The sequence below is a fragment of the Phragmites australis genome, chromosome 6, assembly GCF_958298935.1.
Source record: "Phragmites australis chromosome 6, lpPhrAust1.1, whole genome shotgun sequence".
Lineage (NCBI taxonomy): Eukaryota > Viridiplantae > Streptophyta > Magnoliopsida > Poales > Poaceae > Phragmites > Phragmites australis.
Genome location: NC_084926.1, coordinates 8630747 through 8656828, shown reverse-complemented (window position 1 = coordinate 8656828; position 26082 = coordinate 8630747). Strand labels below are relative to the sequence as shown.

The 26082-nt window shown below is 41.6% G+C and overlaps 3 protein-coding genes across 3 annotated transcripts; 1 reads left to right on the top strand and 2 right to left on the bottom strand.

Annotated features, from left to right (window-relative positions):
* Positions 1 to 845: 845 nt before the first annotated feature.
* On the bottom strand, positions 846 to 5094 carry LOC133921517 (probable protein phosphatase 2C 25). The gene is made up of 5 exons (XM_062366432.1): positions 4951 to 5094; positions 4347 to 4801; positions 1854 to 2218; positions 1323 to 1559; positions 846 to 1227 (listed from the first exon to the last, which is right to left on the bottom strand). Exons 2-5 carry the CDS (start codon positions 4654 to 4656, stop codon positions 976 to 978), a joined length of 1164 nt encoding a protein of 387 aa, XP_062222416.1. The 5' UTR covers positions 4657 to 4801; positions 4951 to 5094; the 3' UTR covers positions 846 to 975.
* Positions 5095 to 10577: 5483 nt separating this feature from the next.
* LOC133921515 (calcium-dependent protein kinase 5) lies at positions 10578 to 16419 on the top strand. Its single transcript, XM_062366429.1, has 7 exons — positions 10578 to 11670; positions 12497 to 12640; positions 12848 to 13000; positions 13300 to 13415; positions 13896 to 14063; positions 15282 to 15506; positions 15952 to 16419. Exons 1-7 carry the CDS (start codon positions 10926 to 10928, stop codon positions 16072 to 16074), a joined length of 1674 nt encoding a protein of 557 aa, XP_062222413.1. The 5' UTR covers positions 10578 to 10925; the 3' UTR covers positions 16075 to 16419.
* A 1799-nt stretch (positions 16420 to 18218) lies between these two features.
* On the bottom strand, positions 18219 to 19126 carry LOC133921516 (RING-H2 finger protein ATL8-like). The gene has a single exon (XM_062366431.1). The coding sequence runs from the start codon at positions 19045 to 19047 to the stop codon at positions 18499 to 18501; it is 549 nt and encodes a 182-aa protein (XP_062222415.1). The 5' UTR covers positions 19048 to 19126; the 3' UTR covers positions 18219 to 18498.
* Positions 19127 to 26082: the final 6956 nt, after the last annotated feature.

The window sequence follows — 26082 nt, the reverse complement described above, 5'->3', positions numbered from 1 at the left end:
TAAAATAAACATGTTTAAGCTAAATAAATCTTTTGCAAGTTAAATACCAGCGGCGGATCCAAATTGCAAGAGGGTTCAAGCCCCTTACTCTGGAGCACTCCTAAGCCCCTCACACCTTCAATTTTTAGGCATAAAAGGGGAAGAACCAGAAAAAAAAGGAATGAAAGGAAGAAAAGTGAAAGACTTACTTCACTTTTGATCCGCCACCGGTAAATACATATCCTATTTACTCCCTATTTACTCGATCTAAATTCTAGATCATATACTGTTGCAAAGAACTTAAAATAAAAGGGGGATAGGTTTGGTTGGCCTTTGAGAGCTTTTTTTTATTTGAGAGTGAGGAGGCACTTTGAGTACGTGACACAACACGTTCTTTAGGGGGGGGGGGGGGGAGTACGTGACGCCCAGCGCTCAGACCTCGGTTAAATCTGGAGAGAAATTTTATGAGACCCGCACGTATAAGACTCTGGTGAGACTCTCATTCACGTCGTACACGTGCGATCACACGACACGCACGTGTACATACCTGCACAAACGAGAACACGTGTCAAACGCTACACGGATCTCACCAAAAGACCTGATCTCGTAAAATTTCTCTCCATCAAATCCATTGCCCAGCGCGGCCGAGCTTATTGCAATCAGGTAGAGCTCCATTCGGCCGGCCTGCCAAGCGGCCCGGCTGATCTCGCTGCTAGGCTGCACACAACGTAGCGCGAGGCCACGAGCGTCGGCGGCCCAGCGCGGTTTCGGCGTACGCACCATAGAGAGTCAGGGACAGCGCGGCACAGGCGCCACGCAACATCTGATCAACACGAGCCTCTTATTTTGAGCAAATTAGACCTTGCAACAATGCAATGCAGTATTCAAGTACTCAGCAAAAGCAAAAGTGAGAACAAGCTTGGTGAAGCGTAACACTCAGATAGTCAGATGCTACTGGAATGCCGTACATCAAAATTGTCCTGCTACATTAGCTAGTCAGGATATGGCGGCTACCCCTGAAAACCCTGAGGGGCCAACTGAATCCACAAACCCACGGACTGAAAGTTCAGGCACAGAAGCACCCCTTTCTTGCAGTAACTCGTGATCAATGTAAACGACGACTACTGTAATGTCATCATGGAAGAAGCGGCGCACCCCCTTTTCAACTTTCTTGAGATCATCATACCTCATTTCCCTCTTCCGTGCAGCTTGTTTCAATGCTGCTCTTACTAGCCTCTTTGCAATTCCCTATAAAAAAATATGGACATTAGATTTAGCATCTTTCAAACAGAGAGCTAGCTGTTAAGCACATGTAAGTAAGGTGTCTAAGAAGTAAGCCATACTGCTCGTGGATTGCCGTGGACAATTTCAACAGCTTGCTGATTTGCCAGGTGCTCCCAAAGACCATCAGATGCAAAAATAATAAATTTATCTTGCGGACGAAGCACTCTTGTGCAGATCGATGGCTCTGCCGTAAGAACAGGCCTGCAGAGAGGTTCAGAAAGGCGGAAACGAGTAATGGATGGATCAAGAGCGAATTCCTGCCTCTTCAAATAGGCATCCCCTATTGTTCTTGAAACCTAATAGTAGAAAAAAAAAATCAGAAATATGACGAAAAGGATATGATTAGGTTCGGCAAGAAAGTATCCAATAGTTTCCGTACAGAGTACTTTGATCATGTATTGCAGGTCGACGTGCCTTTGTGCCCACACATTGGAGAATCTAACATAATAGTATTGCAGTTCTCTTTCTAACAAGCTAAAATATTACTATGCCACTAACAGCCATTAAACTATAAGTTATATTTACCAAGTTATAACACCCTACATCTTTACAAAAAAGGTATAATGATGCAGTAACTGTTGTTCACCAACCTGAATTATGCCCTTGATGCGCCAAACACCATGCTTGAGAACAACAATTTGCGAATCATCTGGATGACGAGATATAAGTTCCCGCCTCACTTCCTCCATACTTGCATTATGATCTCTTGTGAGTGGCTCCGCAACGATCTTGTTTGATCTACCTAAACAGCCAATAACAGCCCTGGAATCACCTAGATTAGCCACATAGAGCGTCCCTCTCCATATGACACCAACCAGACAGCAAGATCCAACTGCAGCAATCAAAGGCTTTATAAAATGTGTTTTCCGCACAAGTGACAAGAAGCCTTCCTCAGTAGCAGAAAATGCACTCCGAACAACATCCTCAGATATTGTTCCATTTTCTTGAGCAAGTCCTACAAGACAAGAGATCAGAAGATATTATTTTAGCACAATGAAAAAAATTGGATCGGTTGCAATATGCTTCCCATTTGTAAGGATAATAATCAGATCACAGGAGCCACAGGTACTCAGCAGCATCTCAATAAGTGAAGTCAGTGTCAGTCTGCCAAAATTACACAACACAATGTTGAGCAATTGAACACGACAAGAATCTACCTAATCTGCTATTGCAAAGGACCACGAATACTGATAGCTCGTCCAATGATCAGAATCCACTCAGTCACTGGCAAGAGTATTGCGTTGTCCATTGCTCTGCTCATGAAACAACAGCATACTCAATAAGTGGAAAGTAATACAACATGTATTGCGCTGAGGAAAAACACTCAGCAAAGGTAGCTCCAATCTTTGAAACATGACAGGGATTGATGTTTCAAAACATAAAAGTAACAATTTCCCATTAAAAACAGTAATTACACCATTGGCAAAACAACAACTAAAGGGAAATACTTCATGTAAAACCTTTGACATCCAACTCTCTTACATCCATCTGTTTAAGCTCTCCCAATCATATGTGAACTAACGTCCAAGTGCTCTGGGACTTCTGATTCTGAATTGAGTTGTATATAATAGGTGAAAAACTAAGTTGAGATGTACCTTAGTTTGACTATGATGAGCTATTGACAACGTTCGAGTTGAGTTAAACTTGGTTAACATGTATTTGTTGATGCTTGTTCTTACTAACTCGAGTTGAAGGAATAATGAAATTGGCAATTTTCTCTGAGTCTAAGAATTTTAGCCCCACCGAATTATCCTGTGAAATTGGCGGTCAACGGTGAAATGATTAGGACCAAGCGAGAGGCTTGGTGCCGGACGATCAAGAAGGTCGGACGGAGTCAATGGTGATTTTAGCGGTACACGTGGAGGTTAAGCAAAGCATGGATGGAGAAGGATGAAGACGACGTGTTGACAAAGTTAAGCGAAGGGGATGCCGGTGTAAGTGATAAGGAGCCTCAAGAGATCGGGAGAGACTTGCCAACAGTTAAGATCGCAAGACGGAGTACACGCGTCGACATCGAAACGCTTGCTTGAGGCAAAGATAATGGTGATTAGTCACGCTTTGAGAAGCGTACTAGAGTTTCGCGGTTTGACCACAAAACCACGAGAGGACTGGAGGGTCACGTGGTAGCGAAACTTGCGTCGAGGTAAAACTAAGTCGTGAAGAAGCCGTGACAGTTCGATGGAAGAAGCGAAATCTGGATCAAAATACATCGATGGTAGGTAGGAGTGCACTACCGATAAAAAGTATTTTAGGAACAAGAAAACTTAAGAGCCAAATAAGCTCCTAAAGGCTATAAAAAAGGGACAGAGCTGTGAGAATTTTGAACTAGGCCTAATGATGGGTTTTGGAATAGATGAGAGAATAGACTTAGTCTTTGTAATAAGCTAGAGTTTTGTGAGAAAAATAACTTTATAATCTGCTGAAAAGAGGACTGATTTTTGTGCTTAATGAAGTTCATTTTCTCGTATAAGCTTGTGTTTATCTTCTTCTAGTATATTTGAGCTGCAATTTTTCAACCTTGGAAGTTGTTCTTGTTGTTGTTAGAGGCATAAATGTTCATATATTTATGTGTTTGAGAAGGTCTTATGTCTCATTGTCTTTAAATCATCAACTTGAAAAGTTATTTCTTTCGGTGACTATTATTTGCTTTATTTTTCATTCAAGTTTTAAGCTTTTGTGCACAAAGACGCAAAAATGATCTTGAATAGAAACTATGGCTCATATTTCATCCGTGGAGTCATGTTGCATTGAAACTTTCTCTCTGACTTTGTCGCATTAGGTGAACAAAGAGTATGCCATCTATTTCATAAAAAATTTGTAAGGTGTATATTCGTCCATTCTAGTCACATATCCCGGTCCTACAATAGTCTATACGTATAAGCGAAAAATAATAGCACCAATTGCACAAACAAGAAGCAAAGATCACTACTGAGGCACTAAAGTGCAAAACGTAGCAAAAATCCGTCATCATTAATCAACAACCTACTGAAGTGTGAAACCTAGTAAAATTATTATTATCATTAATCTGCAACTGCAACTGAATTGAGTACTTTTGCAAGTAGAGAGAAGTGACTACTACTTACGAATGAGATGTGCGAAGAGGTGATCAGATATGAAGCGGGCAGCCTCGGCGCCGCCGTGGCCATCGTAGACACCGACGAAGGTGGCTGCAGCGCCTGTCTCCACCTGGCTGTGGTCCTCCAACGCCTCGTTGGCCTGCGCGACGGCAAACGAGAACTCACCCGCCGCGTGGCGCCCAAGGTCCCGCGACCAGAGCAGGTCGTCGGCGACGCCGTGGCCATTGTCGCTGCCGTACTCATCCTTCCTCATACGCGCGTACCTCCGGACCGGGCCCAAGCACGCGGACGCAATCTTCGACAACCACGACCACATCCCTCATTTCCCGATCCTGCCTCCTCCTCTCGAAAGGCGCCGCTTCCGGAACCCCCAGAGCAGCACGAATTCAGTTTTCGCCACACATTTGCCCCCTCCTAGCGTCTCTCCGGGATCAGAATACCCAAGAATCTCCAAATTGGACCTGTACACATGACGAAAGATTAGATTTGGAGGGTAATTCTGCGTCGAGAAATCAAACACAAAATACAATTTTTTTTAATCAGACGGCTTCTCGTCGAACCACGAGAATCGCAGATTGGAAGAGAGAACTCTGGGTTCGGAAGAACTTACCGAAACGCCCGCGTATTAGTGCAATAGTTGGATTTTGCCTTAAGAAACCAGCGAAATTATCGGCTCGTGGGTTTTGACTTCGAAGTTCGCATCGCGAGCGAGGAGGAACAGGCGGCTCCTCTGCGTGACTTGTGAAAGCAATTTATAGAGTTGTTTGTCCGGAATGCCCCTGAGGTTGAGGTTGTTTACGATCGTGGCAGCCCGGAGAAAAGTGCAAAGTGCACGGAAAAAGCGGCAAAAATTTACTCAACCGTATTTATTTAAATAGATAATATATTATAATATTTATAAATTTAATATGCATATTCGGTATACTATTTACCATATTCGATATCTGAGTGCTGAATATAATCGACACATAAGTTGCCGAATACACCCGAACCCTCAGTCAACCCTGTTTGCATGAACAATATCAAGTGAGTTAAATTTTGCTTCCACTCTTTTTCGAAACAATGCTCTTTTGTTATTCTAAAAAAATTATAACTTTTTATATATGTTTTATAATCTACATGCAACCTATTTTAATAGGATTATCCCAAAATTCCTTTGTATATTTTAAATTAAAATTCTCTAAAAAGACTATTTTTATAACTTAACAATTGTTAGTACCTCAGATAAATTTTCAAAAATCTAAGAAAATTCACTAATATTCTTATAATGTGATAGACTGATTTCTAAAATAATTTTAAGCTCTAGGTTATATGGTGAAAAAGTGAGTTCCTTTGTAAATACTCAATTTATATGCATTTTTATCATTTCATGTTATATTCTTTCTAATTTGATTTGAATAAAAATAAATTTAAACATGCACAAAACCTACAATCAAAGGGTAAGTTCACCAAAAAATCATGATAACCAACTCAACGTCTTTCTGATGTACGCTGCAACGGACATATTTAAATTTATTTGACATATTGACCTTCTATGACAAATTAACTTTAAATTTAACAACAGACCTGTTCAAACACAAAAAGGCAATATGTCCATCGTGAAGTACGTCAGAAAGATGATGAGTTGGTTATGATGATTATTTGTGAACTTACCCCTTGATTGTAGGTTTTGTGCATGTTTAAATTTTTTTTATTCAAATTGAATTAAAAAGAGAATATCACATGAAATGATAAAAATGCATATAAATGGAGTATTTAGAAAGGAATTCACCTTTTCACCAAATAACCTAGGACTGAAAACAATTATGGAAATTATTATATCACATAAGAAAAATATTAGTGAATTTTTCCAGGTTTTTGGGAATTTATTTGAGGCACTAATAATTGTTAGAAGTTATAAAAGTAGTATTTTTGAAGAATTTTAATTTAAATTATACAAAGAAATTGTAGGTGAATCCAACTAAAATAGGTTGCACATAGATTATGCAACACATACAAAAAATTATAAGATTTTTAAAGTAACAAAAGAACATCGTTTTGAAAAAGAGTGAAAGCGAAATTTAACTCAGCTGAGTACTGTTCATACAAACGGGAGTTTACTGAGGGTTTAGTTGTATTCAAAACTTTAGTGCCGAATATGGTGAGTGCTAAATACAGTTGATATTCGGTAACTTAGGTTTCAAATATAGTGAATAATGACATATTCAGTACCTGAGGTGTCGAAAAAGAGTGGGGTCGACGTGTTTTCAAGTACGGTGTACCGAAAATATATTTTCGGTAAATAAGATACCGAATACGTATGCTAAATTTATAAATACAATGATATGTTACCTATTTCGATAAATATGAATACTTTATGTTTTTATTATCTTTTATTAATCAAAGACTACTTCATAGTCCTATATGGATAGTTTTAATTTTAATTATATATGGATAAGGTGGACCTGTCACTCCATCCTCCATCGCGAGTACTTCATAAATAAGTACAGACAGAAGTTCCTTTGTCGCAGCCAGTGGCATGTCATACTACAGGCTATGCAATTTATTTTCCCGCAATCAATATTCAACAGCATTGAGGATCTAAACGGTGGCAAGTTAAAGCGTGCACAGTACTTTCGCTGTCAGTTAATAGTGTTCGTGATGTTGTGAGCGCGTATAGAAAGACGCTCCAGAAAAAACCCGCTTGTTCCTCTCAGCTACAGCAGATCAGATCATTGTCTGAAAAGCGCAAGTAAAGTGCAGAAAAGAGCACACAGGATGGGATCACAGCAGCAAGAACTCCGTCCGAGAGAACTTGAGGGCTACGCCGATGGCGTCGATCCAACCGCCCCAACCGTGAAAACCCAAAACCACCGCTGAACCAAGAAGCATAAGCCTGGAGGGATGACATTTGCATAACTGCATGGTTACGATCGCAGATGCAACTTAGGCTACTCCTAATACCAATTTTTTAAATATTAATTAGTTTTTTATCTAAGAAAAATATGATGTCACAAATAATTTAAAGATGAAAGTGGAGAAATTTATTTCTTATAGAGAAAACTAGATCTTAAAACAATACTAAGTGATTGTGAGATAATAATTTACTTTGAAAGATATTAAGAAACTAATAAGACATATATATCGATTGAAAAATACTTATTTTTAATATTAATTTATTACTCTCTTCTCTTTTAAGCATTACTAAAAAACAAGCATTAGGAGTAGCTTAGCCGGTTTTCAGCTCGATATAGCAGAGCACGCAAGCAAGCCCCGGCCGCGATAAGCCGATAAGCAGGCCAGCGGTAGCCTCCCTCGTGGCTTCACAGGTAAAGCGTGCGCTGAAGAAAGGAAAAGGCTCAGCCGCACGGAACAGCCTCGACAGCGCGCGCGTCACCGGCAACCTGTGACCGCGGCGCACGGCCGGGCGCGCTTTAATGGCCTCGTGCGTGCCGACGGGTGCAGCAGTGGTCCAGCGCCTTCAATGTACGCGTACGTACGTGTGCCCCGCGGTTCCCGAGCTTCTCTACGCCTGTCGAGCATGCACACGCACACGCACGGGGGGCTCGGCTCCGTGCCTCCGTTGGTGCATCGTTTCTTTTAGGTAGAGTAAAGAAAGCTAGGCTGGCGATCTCCGTTTCCGGTGATCCAAAAGTGCAGCCGCTGATGTGATAAGGTCGGAGGAGCAGAGCAGAGCAGAGCAGTCCGGTGGGCTGGTAAGGTCAACGGTTCGAGCGTTTTGAGCGGCGGCCCGGAGGCACAGAGCGAGCGCAATCATGGCGAGCGAATAGCCATAGTGGCTGTGCGTTCGTGGGCGTGGGTCTCGAGGCGGACGTGACATGTGCGCCGAGTAAGATGGCACTAGCACCATAGATCGGATCTGATTTTACAATTTCGTCACTGAAGCTTGAGCTTAGCTTTATATACGTGTGTGTGTGTCTATATATATATATATATATATTCTTTTATTTTATTCTCTTTTTGATTTTCTTCTCCGTTCTTATTCAATTTATTTTTCATCATCTACATCAACTCTCTTTTAAAGGGATTCATAAAGAGAAAAGAGAGAATCACATTCTGAATTAAATGATCTTGTAAATCCCTTTGTGAAGTGAATCGTGAAGATAAATCGTTAGAGTGCTAAGGGAAACAAAAATTACTTCCTGAAGAAATTCTCTGCCGCGAAAGGAACACGTTAGGTATAGTCTAACTAGGCTACTGTTAGTATAAATCCGGAAATCCTCGTCCTTAGCACCTTTGGTTTGTGACTGGAACTGAGTTAGTCTAAGTGGGCAAATGTTGGAACGGATGTGCCTTCGTTTCGGCCCCGCCCCATCCAAAACGAGCAAAGTTGAAGGGCTGCGTTTCGTGCTGTGCACATGTGTTGTGTGCATTTGCTTCACTTTCTGTTCTTAAAGATCGCCATCCTTCAGCTCAAAGCTGATTGCCCCGTAAGTAACAGAGTATCTGTGAGCTTTGACCCCTGATCCCCCTTTCAGGACTCGTGCAATGGTGAGACATGGGATCGATGGTTCCATGTCTCTTTCCTCTACCTACATGCCTAAACTAGCGTTGTTTAATTGTGATTGAACCTTCTCGTGAGCAAATAAATCCGCTCCAGGACTTAAACTCACATGATAGCTTGTCGAGCTGATGGGCGGAGCTTAAACTCAAGACAACTTTCCCACGAAAAAAAGAACGACCAACTCAAGTTTGGGAAATCTTCAAATCATCATAGAAGACCTTAAAGAAATGTTGAGCGCATAACCTACTAATTTGTATGGGCCAATAACCTACTGGGCTTACACAACATAGAAAACAGACGGTGGTCCATGGGCCGTTCGCTCTTTGTTGTAGCATGGTTGAAGACTGAATCGGCCCATCGTACGGTCCAACCGTTTGGATCGAGACGTTTGAACCTGTCTCTGAAAAAAAGGAGGGCATATAGTGCTAGTTTATAATCTGTCTTTTCAAAGTCGACAAGATACCCATAAATTATTGTTTAGCAACATTAATGGTATATCCGTAAATGTGCTACTGTTAGCAGTAGGCAGTGGCTCGACTGACACTAACGCGCCTCTTAATCGAATCGATTTTTAACTGGTAACGGTTTTGATGACACATTAGCGATAGGAGCTGAAATCCGTGCTCCAAAGCACTCGTGCACCAGAAAAGCAACGATAACTGATAAGCCCCGTGTCAAAACAGATGTGATCCGGTGATGACTACAGCCTTTCCAACATTCCAAGTTTCCAACTGATCAACTTTTCCACAGTCGCGTCTGTAGCGTGTGCGCTGTTGAAATTCATGCACCGAGACACACTTTTCTCCGCTTCGTTTTCGCCTTTCCTCTCCACCACACTGCCTCTTTCTCCGTGTACATCGTTTCATTTCTACTCCACTTTGAACTCGCGGACACGCACGGTACTACTCCGTTGGATTTTAAATAAGTCTATTTAGGTTTGTGTAAAGTTGAACTTTTTAGTTTTAGCTTTTGACCATCAATGGTTAAACAATCACATAGATTGATAACACAAGTTTGATATTATTAGATTCATCATGAAAATACTCTCATAATACATATATCTTTCTATTTTAAAATAATCTATATTATTAATTAAAACATTATATTAAAAACCATGTCGATATTAAATTTATATTTGGGATCGGAGGTAGCAATGGCTGCTATTGGCCTCGAACGCCTAAAACGTCCATGGACCAGGTAACATTAGCTAGCAGCACTCAGCTAACAAGCTTCACTGGCTGTCGCTCGGGGTCCATTTCCGTGCGGCACCGCATGGCAGCGAGAACAAAACTGCAAGTGAATCGCCGAAGCGCGCGGGAAAGGAGACAAGCGTGGGCGCACCGGCACCCACCCGCACGAGCGCCCCTGATCCCCCGCCGCCGCACGCTGCCCACTGCGTCCGTGGTCCTCCGCCGCGGATCATAGTATCATACTGGCCAGTTGAACTCGACTCTACCGCGATGCTGGATCAAGTGGCGGATCAGCCAGAGTAGGCTCCAGTTCTTAACGCAGGATTTAAAGTTTATAGAATAAAATAAAATAATTTAAATGTTATTTTTAATTTAAAATAAAAACAATATATCTATATAAAGATCCTAAATCTGTTTACCGCTTTACTTCAAAAATCAGGGACCTAAACAACAGCAGAAACCAGTAACCCAGAAACGTTTATGATGCGAGGAACGAAAGAATCGACCAACCTTTCCTGCATCACTAGATATTTGCATCGCTCGCCGGAAGCAGCGTGCTGACACTGCCAATAGGATATCCTGTCCCGACCAAACAGGAGCAGAGCCGCAGAGCCAGAGAGAAGCAGCGCGACCGCAGCAGAGCAAGCAGCCTTCGCTTCACTTTCCTCGAAGCGTGACGGCGAATCCTCCTCTCTCCCACGCCGCGCTCCTTCCCCCGATCGCTTCCGCTCACTTCCAATCCTCCAACTCGAATTCCGCTTCACCCATCACCACTTCCAATCATAACTAGGCCGCACGCGATTTCCCCTAAACCCCCGCGAGAGGCTGGGGGTAGATGCGAGAGGGATCGCCTCGCCCTCGCCCTCGCGCCGCGCCCGTGCCCAGGGCGTGATGGGCAACACGTGCGGCGTCACGCTGAGATCCAAGTACTTCTCCAGCTTCCGCGGCGGCCCGTCACAGCGCCACGACGCGGCGGGGTACACCCCGGTCGCCACCTCCGCCGCCGCCGACGAGGCCGCGCCGCACAGGAACGGGAAGCGGGCCTCGCGCCCGGGCGAGGCGGCCGCGGCCGCCCCGCCCCCCGCCCCAGGCATGCGGCGCGGGGCGCCGGCCCCCGCGGAGCTCACGGCCAACGTGCTCGGCCACCCCACCTCGAGCCTCCGCGACCACTACGCGCTCGGCCACAAACTCGGGCAGGGGCAGTTCGGCACCACCTACCTGTGCACGGACCTCGCCACGGGGGTGGACTACGCTTGCAAGTCCATCGCCAAGCGCAAGCTCATCACCAGGGAGGACGTCGAGGATGTGCGCCGCGAGATCCAGATCATGCACCACCTCGCGGGACACCGGAACGTCGTCGCCATCAAGGGCGCCTACGAGGACCAGCAGTACGTCCACATCGTCATGGAGCTTTGCGCGGGCGGCGAGCTGTTCGACCGTATTATACAGCGCGGGCATTACAGCGAGCGAAAGGCGGCGGAGCTCACGCGCATCATTGTAGGTGTCGTTGAGGCGTGCCACTCGTTAGGAGTCATTCACAGGGATCTCAAGCCCGAGAACTTCTTGCTCGCGAACAAGGATGATGATATGTCGCTCAAGGCCATCGACTTCGGCCTCTCGGTGTTCTTCAAGCCTGGTTAGTCACTGCTGGCTGTAGTGCTCTCATGCTAGCTTTGCCTTGACGCTAACTGGTGAAAACTGTTTGCATTGAATTGAAATTGTGCTATACATATTAGATTCGTATTAGCGCGTATATAAAGCCGATGTGCTAGTTTGATGCTGTTCCTGACCTTACAAGGTAGCTGTGTAAGACTCGATGTCTTTTTCTTAATACAAAGATGCACATCTCTCCAGCGTATTCAAGAAAAAAAAATGCTTTATTTATGCTGACAGGATAGAACATGGGAGGTTCCATTTGGGAGTAACACTATCGTTGAAGGAAATGCTGTGTTCTAAGTTTATATCCATGCTAATTTCAAGAATCAATTATGTCATTGCAACTCTGAAGAAATGATTTGTTATGCATTGCGATCATTACTGCATGTTGACACTTACATAATGATTTGTTATGCATTGGTTTGTTACTCAATACCACCTTCCTTTTACTATTCCAGAATAATCATGACATTTTTATGACTGAGGTTACTGGCAACACATTATTCAAGATAGCATGGAAAGGGAAAAAGTTACAATTACTTGTCTTAGTTCAGCGTATTATTTCAAGTTCATCAGGACTGATGTTCAAATGACCATCCATTCATTCTTTTCCTCAAGACATTATCTGAGTTTCTGTCCCAATCAGTTATATATTTTTTGAACGAATACTCCCGATCAGTTATATCTAAAACTTTTTTTTGCTTCTACCCTTGAGTGAATGTGTTCATTTGATGAGGATGTTGATGTTTTCATTTCAATGATGCACATCCAACCTTGTTTCCCTTTTGTTGTTTATTTCTTTTTAGGTCAAATTTTTACCGATGTTGTGGGAAGCCCTTACTATGTAGCTCCAGAAGTGCTGCGCAAACGCTATGGACCTGAAGCTGATGTGTGGACAGCTGGAGTAATTCTTTACATACTGCTAAGTGGTGTACCACCATTTTGGGCAGGTACAACGCCATCTTTTATTTTCTTCTATCTTTAGTGAATTTTGTTGCTCATGTGTGGTCCCTCCAGTCACAATAAAAAAGAGCCCTATAATGATTTTGACCCAATATATTGGCATTTCATTGACTCTGGATTGTCAGAGTTATTTTTTTTATTGGATAGAGTATCGTTTAATCTTCTAGACTGATTTCTGAATGTACTTGTTGCAGAGACCCAGCAAGGAATATTTGATGCTGTTTTAAAAGGTTTCATTGATTTCGATTCAGATCCCTGGCCTTTGATCTCTGATAGCGCAAAGGATCTTATTAGAAGAATGTTGAATCCTCTCCCAGCAGAGCGCCTAACAGCACATGAAGTTCTATGTTAGTTTCACCTGTACAGAGCTTTTCTCTTCCCTTTTCTCCATTAATTTTGTTGGTTTGTTGAACATACTGTTCTGGCGTACTTTTCTTTGGTGCAGATACAGGTATATGCTAATCATGGTTACTTGAAATTGTGAACAAAATGATTATGCACCCATCCTTTTTAATGCCTAATATTAATATCTGCACCACATGATTGCTCGAAAAGAAAAAATCTGCACCACATGATTGCTCGAAAAGAAAAAATCTGCACCACATGTACAATTGTTTGGATATCAAAGCACAACTTTTTTGTTCAGGTCATCCATGGATTTGTGACCATGGAGTTGCTCCTGATCGGCCTCTTGATCCAGCTGTCCTTTCTCGCATTAAGCAATTCTCAGCAATGAATAAGTTAAAGAAGATGGCTTTGCAGGTAAGTGCATTTATTTTCCTTTAGGTGGATTGTATAGTTATTTTCGTACAATACTTCATCCTGCACAGCAATGAAGTTCCTTCTGTTTGCTTTATATTTGCTGAGTTTTATTCCTGCCTATTGTTTTCTATTCTATTATAAGAACTGTCTTGTGAAGTTTAGTATTTCCACTGCATTACATGACCAGTACTTCTCATTACTCTGATTGACATGATTAATGGTTTATAAAATCAACTGGATTCTCTTATCTGTAACTGGTCTACTTGCATTACCTAAGATTACCAGTATTTATGGTATTGAACTAAGATTACTAGTATTTCTGCTACTGGCACTACCCCAACTTGTTTGGGACTGAAAGGCTTTGTTGTTGTTGTTGTTGTTGTTTATTCATATGGTGGCATTGTTCTTATTTTGATGCATTGTATTGGAACACCTGCATCGAGTTTTGTGTTAATAGAGGATTTGTAATTGTTCTACCAGGTAATTGCTGAGAGCCTTTCGGAGGAGGAGATTGCAGGACTGAAGGAAATGTTCAAGGCAATGGACACAGATAACAGCGGCGCAATTACATATGATGAGCTGAAAGAAGGATTGAAAAAATATGGTTCCACACTAAAGGATACTGAAATTCGTGATCTTATGGAGGCAGTAAGTTGGTTGAAGATCGATTAACCAGTTAGGACTTTCTTTAGGTTTTGGATCTGCTATGTGGGTGGCTTTTGTTGACAGAAAAGGGCCTTACCCTTGAGCTTCAGCCAGTGGGCTTTTCTTGCACATGTGCACTAAGGCCCTAATCTTGCAATGCAGATTTATGATCAGTATTCTTGGATTTGCAACTTTATTCATTTGAGTGAAAACATTGCCTGCGAGTAGGATTAGGAAATCTGATATGCCATGATATTGTTCTGCCTTCTTAGTGATAAGATGGTCCCTATATTTCCCAGAGCCAGGAATGTTTTGGATATTAAGATCTTTCTTGACACAAAACTAATACATCTAACTGATATATTCCAGAATTTTTGAGTTGGATAAAGTTTCTCTCATTTTCATTTGTGATGTTCTGTGATGTTCCCAACTCACAAAGTTACATGTTTTGGGCATTCCACAGCCATAACTTCCTTGAAACATCAATGATTTTAGAGCAAATATCACAAAACTACACTTCTTCCGGGTAAACTATCACAAAACTAACTTCTTTCGGGTAAACTATCACAAAACTACACTTTTTTGTTCCTATGTCACAAAACTACACTTCTTTTTGGGTAAGTTATCATGGAATTGCACTTTTTTTTTTTTTACATTTCACAAGACTACACTTTCTTTGCAACAAATTTTCAAAACCATACTTTTGTTAGGCTGAACAACCTGGACCCATGTGAGTATGCCATGTGGACCATAATCTCTCCAAGTGTAGTTCTGTGAAAATTTGTTGCAAAAGAAGTGTAGTTCTGTGAAATAGAAACAAAAAGTGTAGTTCTGTGATACATAACCCAAAATAAGTGTGGTTTTGTGAAATTGATACTATAAATTGTAGTTTTGTGATGGTTTACCCCCCAAAAGTGTAGTTTTGTGATATTTACTCATGATTTTATTTCTAATGAAAATTTGCTTATATGTTACTACTGAAAGTCCATAAACGCCATTTTGATTTTGCATGTCCTCCTAAATCAACTTACGGTCTCTTCCATATTGGGGATATGTATTATGATATAGGAATTAAAGAATTAGTTCTTTCTCTTTTTTTAATGAATCTTGGTGGGGAGTTACCATCCTGAAATTAATTTTTAGAATTAGTCTTAAACAGTAATAAACAAAGTAACCTACATGGCAACTGCTTACACCTTTTGTTTTATTTGAATCATTTAGGCGGATATAGACAACAGTGGGACCATTGATTATATAGAATTCATTGCTGCTACATTGCACCTCAATAAACTAGAGCGGGAGGAACATCTGGTGGCAGCCTTTTCATATTTTGACAAAGATGGCAGTGGTTACATTACGGTGGATGAGCTTCAGCAAGCCTGTAAAGAGCATAACATGCCAGCTGCTTTTCTTGATGACGTCATTAAAGAAGTTGATCAGGATAATGTAAGTACATTGATGCTTGTACCGGTTTTCATATATTAACATTGTGTTAGTTTGGATTTATATTCTAGTTAACTCATGCACGAAGGACGAACAGAATCTAATTTGCTTATCTTTTTAATTGAAGAAAAGGTGTTGCATTTGTAGCCATCCTTGCACAAGAGGGTAATACCTGAAACTGCATTGCCTTCTGTATCAGGACAAATTTGGTCTGAATGCTTGCTGATATATATGGAACCTGAAGATGTATATGTTTACTATTGCAGAACCTATAAACTCCCTTTCCCATTGATGTTTGTGGTGTTTCTTCAGTAATATTATTAAGTCAAAATGTTAACGACCGTATGGACCATCGCATTATGCATGACTAGCTACGTCACCTTGTACCAGTGATCTTTTTGTGACAGTGTATGACAGTGATTGCCCTTATTCTGTTCTTATTTATCAGGATGGCCGCATCGATTATGGGGAATTTGTTGCCATGATGACAAAGGGCAATATGGGAATTGGGAGAAGAACAATGAGAAACAGCTTGAACATAAGCATGAGAGACGCACCTGGTGCACTCTGAAGTCTGAACATCCAAGAAGTACAGACTGTTGAGAGCTTCTTTCAATCCCATCTACGGACTCAGACTGCAATCTTTGTTTGCTATCAGTTGTAGCATTGTAGGCGGGAGTGTGTGTTTCAGGACTTCAGGGTCCTCTAGTTTAACTCCTATTTTTGCCTCGGGGGGATGTATGAAAAATTGTCATGCCTTACTTGGGTTGCAAATGTTAATACAAGTCGTTGCCTTTCCACTAATTTGTTATCTAGAGCTGGTCCGTACCGTAGCACCAAAGTCGCGCTACCTGTAACTGTGGATATTCGATATCTTGATATGAAAAATTGGAATTTGCAAGTTGGCTTATGCTTATGTAATGCCTGTTTTGGCCTTTAATTATTTATCCTGCTATGCAATGAGCTGACACCGACGTGGCTTTCTGTACACCAAATTGCTGAATGGAACTTGGACAAGGAAGCTTGAAAGAGTATCGTCGTGGTGGTTCGTTCGAAGGCCGCTGGGAATGAGGGGTGCCCACGGCGGCTGAGCCATGGGTAGGGGTCGGAAAATAATTGGTTTAATGTATTTGCAGTTTAAAATCAATTTATCGTGTGACATATAATAATTTATTTATTTCATTAGTTTTCTGACATGATTTCTCATGATTTTATTATAAATTTTATAATAATTTTTATCATATGTTACACTGGCGCTGCAAACAACCTGTACTCATGTGCCTCTCGGACTCAGATCTCAAGTCTCGAGTCGCAAGTTCGCAACTCGGTAGTCGTAGCGAGAGGTCGGGTGTGTTGGCGTCTTGGCGAGTCGGCGCGCCGCGTTGGCTGCAGGCCCGCGCGTCGCAAGGGAAAATTGGGTTACCCCGTTGCGAGAAAGCACGGTGGCGCCAGACCGGACGGAATTCAGTTTCATGGGACGGCCGCAGCCCACGGGTGCGTTTCAAAGTGTTCGGCTGAATTCCTCCACGTGGAAGTTGATTTGAAGCCCAGCAAAACAGCCCACGAGCCCAAGTGCGTCTGAACAGTTTATTCGAATCAACGATGAAAATCGCCTCCTTTTGCCTTAGCTGCTGCTGGCATTGTGAGACATAGAGAGAGCAATACACGCAACACAACCTGTTGGCATTGTGAGAAATACATTTTTTTAAAAAAACGTAAGATTAAAATTACCGAAGTAAAAGATTAATGGCAAAACGAAAATGAAGATAGTATCTTTCGCATTAAACATTTAAACTAGATCGCTGATTTGACTTGCCAGGGTACACAGGTGCCCAGAAATTGGTTGACCCAAAAACTAGTGCTGGCAAGTAGCCGGAGTGTTTGTGTGGTCCTTTTTGTTTGCTTGCTACACACTTCGCTGCTCTTCTTCCAACTGCTAAACTAGTGACATGTGCACATGCGTGTGTTATGTTTGCATAGTGCACTTGCTTAGGTCGCTGGGCCACTTCAACGGATTGTGGCTCATGGAGGAGAGGTTGCAAGTGTGGTTGACTCCTTTGGAATCGAGAGGTCGTGGTCGGATACAGATTTCACAGGATTCGGCATCCTGCTAGCCTTTGCTTTGTATTCTACATCGAACATTCTAATACCGTTGGTCTTTCCAAAAAGATTCTAATTCCGTTGTTTAGCACTGCTGCAGTTCCTTAGCATCCTTGTAAAAATTCTAATAATTTTAACTAAGAAATGATGAGGTGACACAAAATTTTCAAACAATAACTGTTTTTTTTTTTTTTTTTTACCATGAGCAGGATCACTGCTCTTTCGTTTAAGTAGCAGAAGAAAAACAGTTGTTACATGGTTGTGATTACATAAGAAACTGAAAAAACGCCTCAATTAGCAACATAAAAGTTAACTAATGCACACCCGGCTGGCCACACAAACAGTAACTGTTGGTCCATGTACAACAGGTAATACACCTTTTAGATGGAATCAACGGAAGAAGATAAAGTTAACCAAATATCTCAGCGATGAGCAGTTGTCGTTCTATAATCTTGCAGCACAGATTCTGATTGCTGTCTTTCTTCAACGTTGGTCTAACTCAAATTCAAGCGAGCACTCCTGATGAACAGCTGAATTAACGGTTAATCTCATGATACGAATGGAGACTTGAATAGACATACTCTTCGGTAACCACGACAACTTATCACCACTGAATTCTCCCAATTGAAACTGACTTCAAGATTCATATCATTGCACATATTTACAAAAAAGTTACAAGGACATTTTTTTTATCCATCAATCAGGTACACATATCTTGATGCTTGTCCCAAATGCTCCACATTCCCAGCCCAGGTCCCAGCTAGTCACTACTCACTGATCACACCTAAACAACAATGAAACCTTGAAACCTACAAGGCTAAACAAGAAAAGAAAAGAAAATGGTTAACCAATGAGCTTGCACATTGGTTAGTTCTTGTCTATAGTGCGCACAGCACTACGCCAAGAACGCCGGCCCCTCGGCGCTGCAGGGCGCCTTCCAGAGCGTGCTGATGCCAGGGCGCACGCCGCAGCGGCGGCACCGCTCACCGGGTGGCAGCTGCTCCACGGCCAGCACCCGCCGGCACGACGGGCAGGAGGAGTGCGCGCGCAGCCACGTGTCGACGCAGGCGGCGTGGAACCCGTGGCCGCACTGCGGCAGCACGCGCATGTCCTGGCCGTCCTCGAACTCCGCGAGGCAGATGGCGCACTCGTCCGCCTCAGCCCCCTCCTCCGCCGCCTTGCTGCGGTCGGAGATGTACGTGACAGTCGGGAGCGAGCGCAGCACCTCCTTCTTGACGCCCTTGTTCGCGCCTGCCGCACCCTGTGGTGCCCGGCCCCCGGTGGCCCAGCGCCGCGAGCACGCGCACCGCGCGACGAGGCCGAGGCCGAGGATGCAGACGAGCGCGCAGAGCAGTCCGGCGAGGATGAGGACCATGTCCGAGTTGAGGGAGTCTTCCGGCGAGCTCGGCGAGCCGGCGGCCGCTTCAACGAGCGTTCTAGCCATGGCTGGCTCTAGCAGAGATGGCGCGAGTCACGAGCTATGCTGCTGACCTGCTGTTGTTGGCTGATGGTAGCTTGGGCACCGTGAGAATGAGAAGTGTGTGTAGGAGGGGTGGTTTGCTTGAGCTTATATAGAGAGCTCCCGCGTGCCGGCGTGCGTGTAGCTGATCGGTGACTTTTGGTCTTTGGAAATCAGAAGAAAAGAACAGATCACAGGCCGGTGGAATAGTTTCTTTGGTGGTTGAAATTTGAAGTGGGTCTTCCCTTGGGTGTTTCAATAGTCCTTCGCCGTTTCAGGGCTTAAAATGGCACTCATAATGCTCCCTTTCAGCGCTTCTTTTAGCCAAGCATCCATAAACTAGTCCGAGCGAAGTGTACAAAATGGAGGAAAAAGCTTTGAGTGAGGTGACTTCAATTTTCACTCCCTCCGGTCTAAATATAAGATGTTTAAGCCCCTTCAATTTGTTTCATATAATTCGCTGTATGATTTTCATTCATTTCTTCTTTGTCGTACCTTTGCTTAAATGCTGCTCCTCGTAATGTTTCTTCTAACCAATAAATGGACTGTTCAGCTGCTGTAGTGGACTAGTGATCAAGGCAGTAATAAGGTCACTATATCGACTATGTTAATTCATGCGTACAAGTTTTTTTTGGGGGGGGGGGGGGTGGGGGGTGGGGCGGGGAGGGACACCATGCGCTCAAGTTTAAAAGGGCTTCCATTCGGAATTGTAGGGAGTGCAAACTGCAAAGTGTAGGATCCAATTTTGACTTATAGAACATTTTCATAAGGGAAATGCTAACCGTTTATTATGTTTATATATTTTTAGTATCCGTAGGTTACAAATTTCAACATTTTCTCTATTTTATTTGAAACATGTTTTCAACAGTCCACTGGTTACAGTTTAGTTTACTTAGAGCCCTGGGTCGATCTCCCGCCAAAAAAAAAAAAGAAGAGCCCTGAGTTGATCTTTCTTTCCACCGTTGATCTTGTTCCGTTCTTTTAGCGCTATGTAAGTTGTTCTTAACTCATAAAAGTGTGTGTGAGCATGGTGTGGGTTACGTGTTCTTCTTCCTTGCAGTGAACGAAAAACGGAAAAAAGGAATAGCAAAAGGAGAAAAAAATAGATAAAGTCTTATTTGTCCAGGTTGGCCAGAGGGCGTAGAGCGGTGATGAGGGGACGACGACTGACACTGGCGCTACAGGCAAAGTCCTCCAATCGCTTGTCGGAGGACATATTTCATGTGGATCGAACCGATGAGGAATGCAGGAGGGTGAAAAAGCGCATGCCAGATATCATCTCCATAGCGGTGGAGTTGGGAAGCAAACCAAAATTGCGCCATGGTGTCAAACCTTGGAGTGGCTCCAAATTTTGGGGATTGTCAGAAGGGGAATAATCGGATGATGATGAGAGTGACAAAGAATCCATTACAACGCCGTAGTTCATCCAGGAAGCATAGGCGGCGAATTTCTCCATGGCTGATCTACACATTGCTGAGGTCGAGTTGTCCGCTCCTATAGTGCACGTAACCACATCTTTGGTAATGGCAGGGACATGACAGAGATGTTCACTGGCTAGACGGATAGTGATGCTATTTTTTTGAGAAAACCCGTGATAAGTTTAAGTGGCATTTTATCCAACACTGCAGGTAAGCACATCTCAAAACTTGATTTTGAGAAAGCCTACAATAAATCTATGCGGCCTTTTATCCAATAAACTCTGATAATGAAATGTTGTCCACCATTCTAGTGTAATTGGATTGAATCCTTCATCTAAGGAGGAAATGTGGGGATAAAAATTAATGATCATGTAGGTCCAAATTTTCAAATGAAGAAGGCTTACAACTATTTAACATAGTGGTTGACATGTTGGAAACCCTTATTGCTAGAGTTAAGGAGGATGGACATATCACAAGGTTCATGCCACATCTAATTGAAGATGGTTTGTTCATCTTACAATGTATAGATGATACTGTTACCTTTATGGAACATGGTATCGAGCACGCAAAAATATGAAGCTTATACTTTGTGTATTTAAACAATTAGTTGTCTGGTCTCAAGATCAACTTCCATACGAGTGAGCTATTTTGCTATGGGGATGCAAAATGAGTGTGGAGTCCAATATTCGTAGTTGTTTAGGTGTGAGATGAGAACTTACCCATTGAGATATCTAGCATCCCAATGCACCACACAAAACTATGTAATAAGGATTGGAAAGTAATTGAAGAAAGATTTGAGAATAAATTAAGTAATTAGAAAAGAAAATATCTATCTATTGGTGATAGGTTAATATTAATTAACTCAGTTTTGACCAGCCTAGCAATGTATCTTTTCTAATCCCTAGAGGAATCCTAAAAAATGGAGTATCACATACCTCGATTCTTTTGGCAAAATGACCAATACAAAAAGAAGTATCGGTTTGCTAAGTGGAGTATGCTGTATGGACCCAATGATCAAGATTGGTTAGGTATAAAAAAACCTAGACCTGCAGAATCAATGCTTACTTAGTGTAGCGAACATAGTTAATAGGATCAACATGTTTGTCAAGTATATGATTTAGTATATCTCATAGATATAATATATGAGGAAGCTACTGAAGCTGAACTCAAGATTGATTGAATTGAAGAAGTCCTAGAAAAAATAACTTCACCGGATGATCCGATATTCTGGCTATTGTACACGCCAAAGTATTTTTCAGCTCGGAGGAGAAAAAGGAGAAGAGTACATCAGATAGTCCGGTGCTCAGCAAGTGTGCACACCAGAGCATTTTGTGTCAGAAGAGATTCTACAGTTCAACACACCGGATGTTTCGATGTTAAGGAGAAGTGCACACATGAGCATTTTCTAGGAGCAAGTTTTTCAGTGCAGAAGAGCTTTGAACTCACCGGATGGTCCGATGATGAAGAGAAGAATACACTAGAGGCTTCATCGGAGGATTTTTTCAGAATATTTTCAGAGGTGTGAGAAGTTGTACACACTGGATGATCCGGTGATCAGAGGGGTTATACACACCTGACTAATGCATAGTGAGAAGTGGCCCGGTCAAGCTCAAGTCTACATATTGGATAGACCGATGATGGAGTTGAAGGTTACATCAGAATATCTGGTGTTTAGAAATGGATATGAGTGGAGTTTCAACGGTTAGTTTGTACTGTTGTATATATCTAATGGTCCGGTGTTGGTATTGCTGTTGACACCAGATCATCCAGTGTTCACAGTTTGTTGGAGCCGTTAGAGCAGCAACTAGTTCACAGGGTTGAGGCTATAAATACCCCTCACTCGGTCATTTGAGTGTGCTGGAGTTTTGTGAAACTCATAGACACTTGATAAGACATCTGAGCCAACTAAGTGCTTAAATTGATCATCTAAGACAATTAAGCATATGATTAGGAAGTGATTAGTGCTAATAGATCTAGAGAGAGTTGTTGCTATGTGTTGCTGTCTAGAGAGAGGATCAAGAAATAATCCTAACTTGTACCAAATGGTACACCGGCACCTTGGAGTCTTGGTGACTCATCGGTATCGTGAGCCATAGTGGCTCATGCTTATTGACTCTTTGACTTGATGTGGAGCAGCGGAAAGACTCTTGTACGGGGACACGAAGACCCTTACCTTGGTGGCTCAAGCTCCGACGTGAAGATAGCGGCAAATGAATAGAAGAGAGGCTTGTGTTGAGGCCTTGAATTGATGGTTTGGTGGCTCAACCAACTTGAGACTTAGGTGGCTCAAGGGTTGTGACCGGCTGTCTTCCGGCAGCTATAGCCTAGGTGGCTACTCCAACATGGACTATGAGTGATATTTATGGCATTGATACCACGAGATAAAAGTTCCTTATGTCGAGTTTGCCATCTCTACCTTATTTACATTTTCGTATTTACTTCTTGCAATCTATCCTTACATGTTTACCTTCATAGACTAGATTGCTAGGATTGACTATGGATTGTGAACCTTAGTAGAGTAGACATATTAGATAAATCTAGAGCATATTTAGATAGAAACTGATATATGTTTATCTTTTGAAGTTTTTTTTGAGTCGAATAGTTTGAAGTGTCATAATTCACCCCCTCTTAGAACGTCATCGATCCTTTCAATTGGTATCAGAGCAAAGGTCCACATCTTTCACAAGTATACGCCAATTCAAGTGGCATTTGAGCTGTGTTCTCATTTTGATCGGTTTAGCTTCACTGCCTAGTGAGTTGTAACGCCCGGGGTAGTGATGGATACCGGTAGTGCTCCATATTTTGACGGTACTCACTTTCTCTATTGAAAGATTCTAATAACTTGTTATTTGCAAACCAAAGATTTAGATATTTGGAGAGTCACCAAACAGGGGATGAAGCAACGTGTCGAAAACAAGGAGAGTCAATTTGTTGCTTTAGCGAAGAGCATCATTTTATCATCTCTAAGTATTGAGTCATTTAATCGAGTTTATTCTTTTATCAATGCTCATGATATTTAGACTAATCTCATCGAAATATATGAAGGCACAAATAATATGCGTAATGAGAAATATTATACGCTAGTCTCTCAACTCAATAGCATTAAATAACTTCCCCATGAAAGTGCTAATATCGTGTACTCACGTTTGAATATTCTTATCAAAGATATCAATGAGCTAGCTTTGACGTCTATTAGAGACGATAAAGTAGTGAGAAGAATATTTCAAGCTCTTCTTCCAAAGTACAAGTTAATTATGTCTATTATCTACGACAATAATAACATTAGCAAGATGACTTCAAGCCCAATTCTCGGTAAGATTACCGCCCATAAAATGACCATGAACATAAAAGTTGAAGGCTCATCCTCATCCAATATTAGCAAGATGAATCTAAGCCAAGTTCTCAGCAAGATCGTCGCCCATGAGATGACCATGAACATGAAAGTTGAAGACTCATCCTCATTCGATGCTAACAACTTTGCCCTCACAAGCAAGAAAGCTCATTGCCCACACATGAAAGAGAAGATGAGAAGATAAGAGCAAGAGTCAAGCTCAAGCGAAGATGATGGTGATGAAGATGAAGAGAGCGATAAATAAGATGGGCAAAACACCTCGAGTGATGAAGAAATGGATTCTAAGATCACCAAGCACATATCAAGATTGGAGAAGGACCTCAAGAGGATCAATACTAAGATTGATCATTCAATCTTCATGAGCAATTTGGTCAATACAATTGGTCATATCAAGAAGGAGAAGAAGACCAAGAACAAGAGGGAGACAAAGGAAAGTGGCAAAGTATAGGAAGATAGGTGAGTGAATATGAATATTCAAGATCAAGTAATGAGAGCTTCACCATCCACTCCTCCAAGAGAAGCTCTTACGTAAGTCATCATCACACAAGTGCCTTATGACAAAATTTATGGAAAACGATGTAAATGATAATGAATCCGATAAGGATGGACCCTCTAAAGAAGAACTTCTTGAATTGATAAGTGAGAAACAAATGACCTTAAAGAAACAAGCTAAAGAACTGAAGAAATTTACTGCCCTGAATAACATTTATGCTTTGTTTATCTCTAATTTTAAACAATTATTGAGCAATTTCGAATTGCTAAACAAGATCATGAAGATCTTAAAGTAAAACTTGAGTGCATTTAATCTCAACTTAAGAGCTCTTTGGAGAAATCTACCTCTCTCTTTGATTTGAATCATAAGGTAGATGTTTCTACTTCTTATGATGATTTGATTAATCTATCTAGCTCACATATTTGCAATGAGATATATGTTGAGAATGTTGTTGTAGAATCAAGTAATGATATCATTGCATAAGAGAATTATGAGCTCAAGTAAGAAGTGGAGAAGCTCAATAAGTACTTGACAACTGATAACATGGTGAACAAGCTTACAGAGGGGTCCACTGTGACAAGATTCAAGTGTCATCAAGAAGGTCACAAATTCTTTCAATTCAAGAGTCAAGAAGGAGACCAGAGAGAAGAAAAAGATGATGAACCTCTCCAACAAGACTTCTAATATCTACACTAAGCATAACTACAAGATCAAGATCAAAAGTAGTTACTACAAGCTCAAGAAGAAAGACAATAGCAAAGTGGTTGCACATATAGTTGGGAGAAAGGAGCGGGGGTGGAACCAACCTATTTGGATGCTCAAGGAAGTCATCACCAATATGTAGGGCCCCCAATTGGTTTGGGTTCAAAAAAGATTTGAAGTCGACGGGTCAGTTCGGAGGATTTGGAGAATTAGCGCACAAGATGAAGTGAAGGTTCAAGCAAAGAAGCTAAGTATACAAGATTGGACGCTTTGATGAAGACTTTCATCATCATCTACTCAAATCCCCTATCTAAAGGTAAAATAGGTAATTATAGGTAGATTTTTATTCATATATTTTATTTTATATCTAGTACATTTACCTTGTCTAGGATTGTATGTATATATTTTATTTCTTTGTAATGCATGATATAGATTTTTATATGGTAGGTTTCTTGTATTTCTCTCTAACCCATTAGCAACCTATATGGTTTTTTAGTTGTAGGTTCATTTCATGACACTTGTTTTCAAATCTTTTATTTACGTGCAATAAGTCCAATCTATAAGATAAGTTCCTTATTTTTATCAGTGACAAATACATGTCTCTCATATGTATTCAATATTTATATGCGCACATTAGGGAAACACATCCTATGGGTTGTAATTTTGAGACTAACATGTGTTGCAAGTCGTATCTTTTGTATTCTCATGGAATAATCTATAAGTCCCTGGAAATATAAAATACTTAAAGGCTTCAATTGATATTATTATCAAATCATTTGTACATTTAAGCTACCTTCATGCATAATATCTCTTAAACTTCCTATCTTTATATATTGTTTAGTGTGCAAGTATTGTCACATACCTACAAGTGGTTCATCACAAGTGAGCCTAATCGCATGCACACACATAGGAGGAATTTAGACCATATTATGTGAGTTTTATGAATTGTGATTTATATATATTACTACAAGTGGTATCATCTTATTGGATTATGATTTATAAAGCTCTCTCCCATTTGTTGTAACATTTTTCCTTAAAGTCAACATATGCTTGTA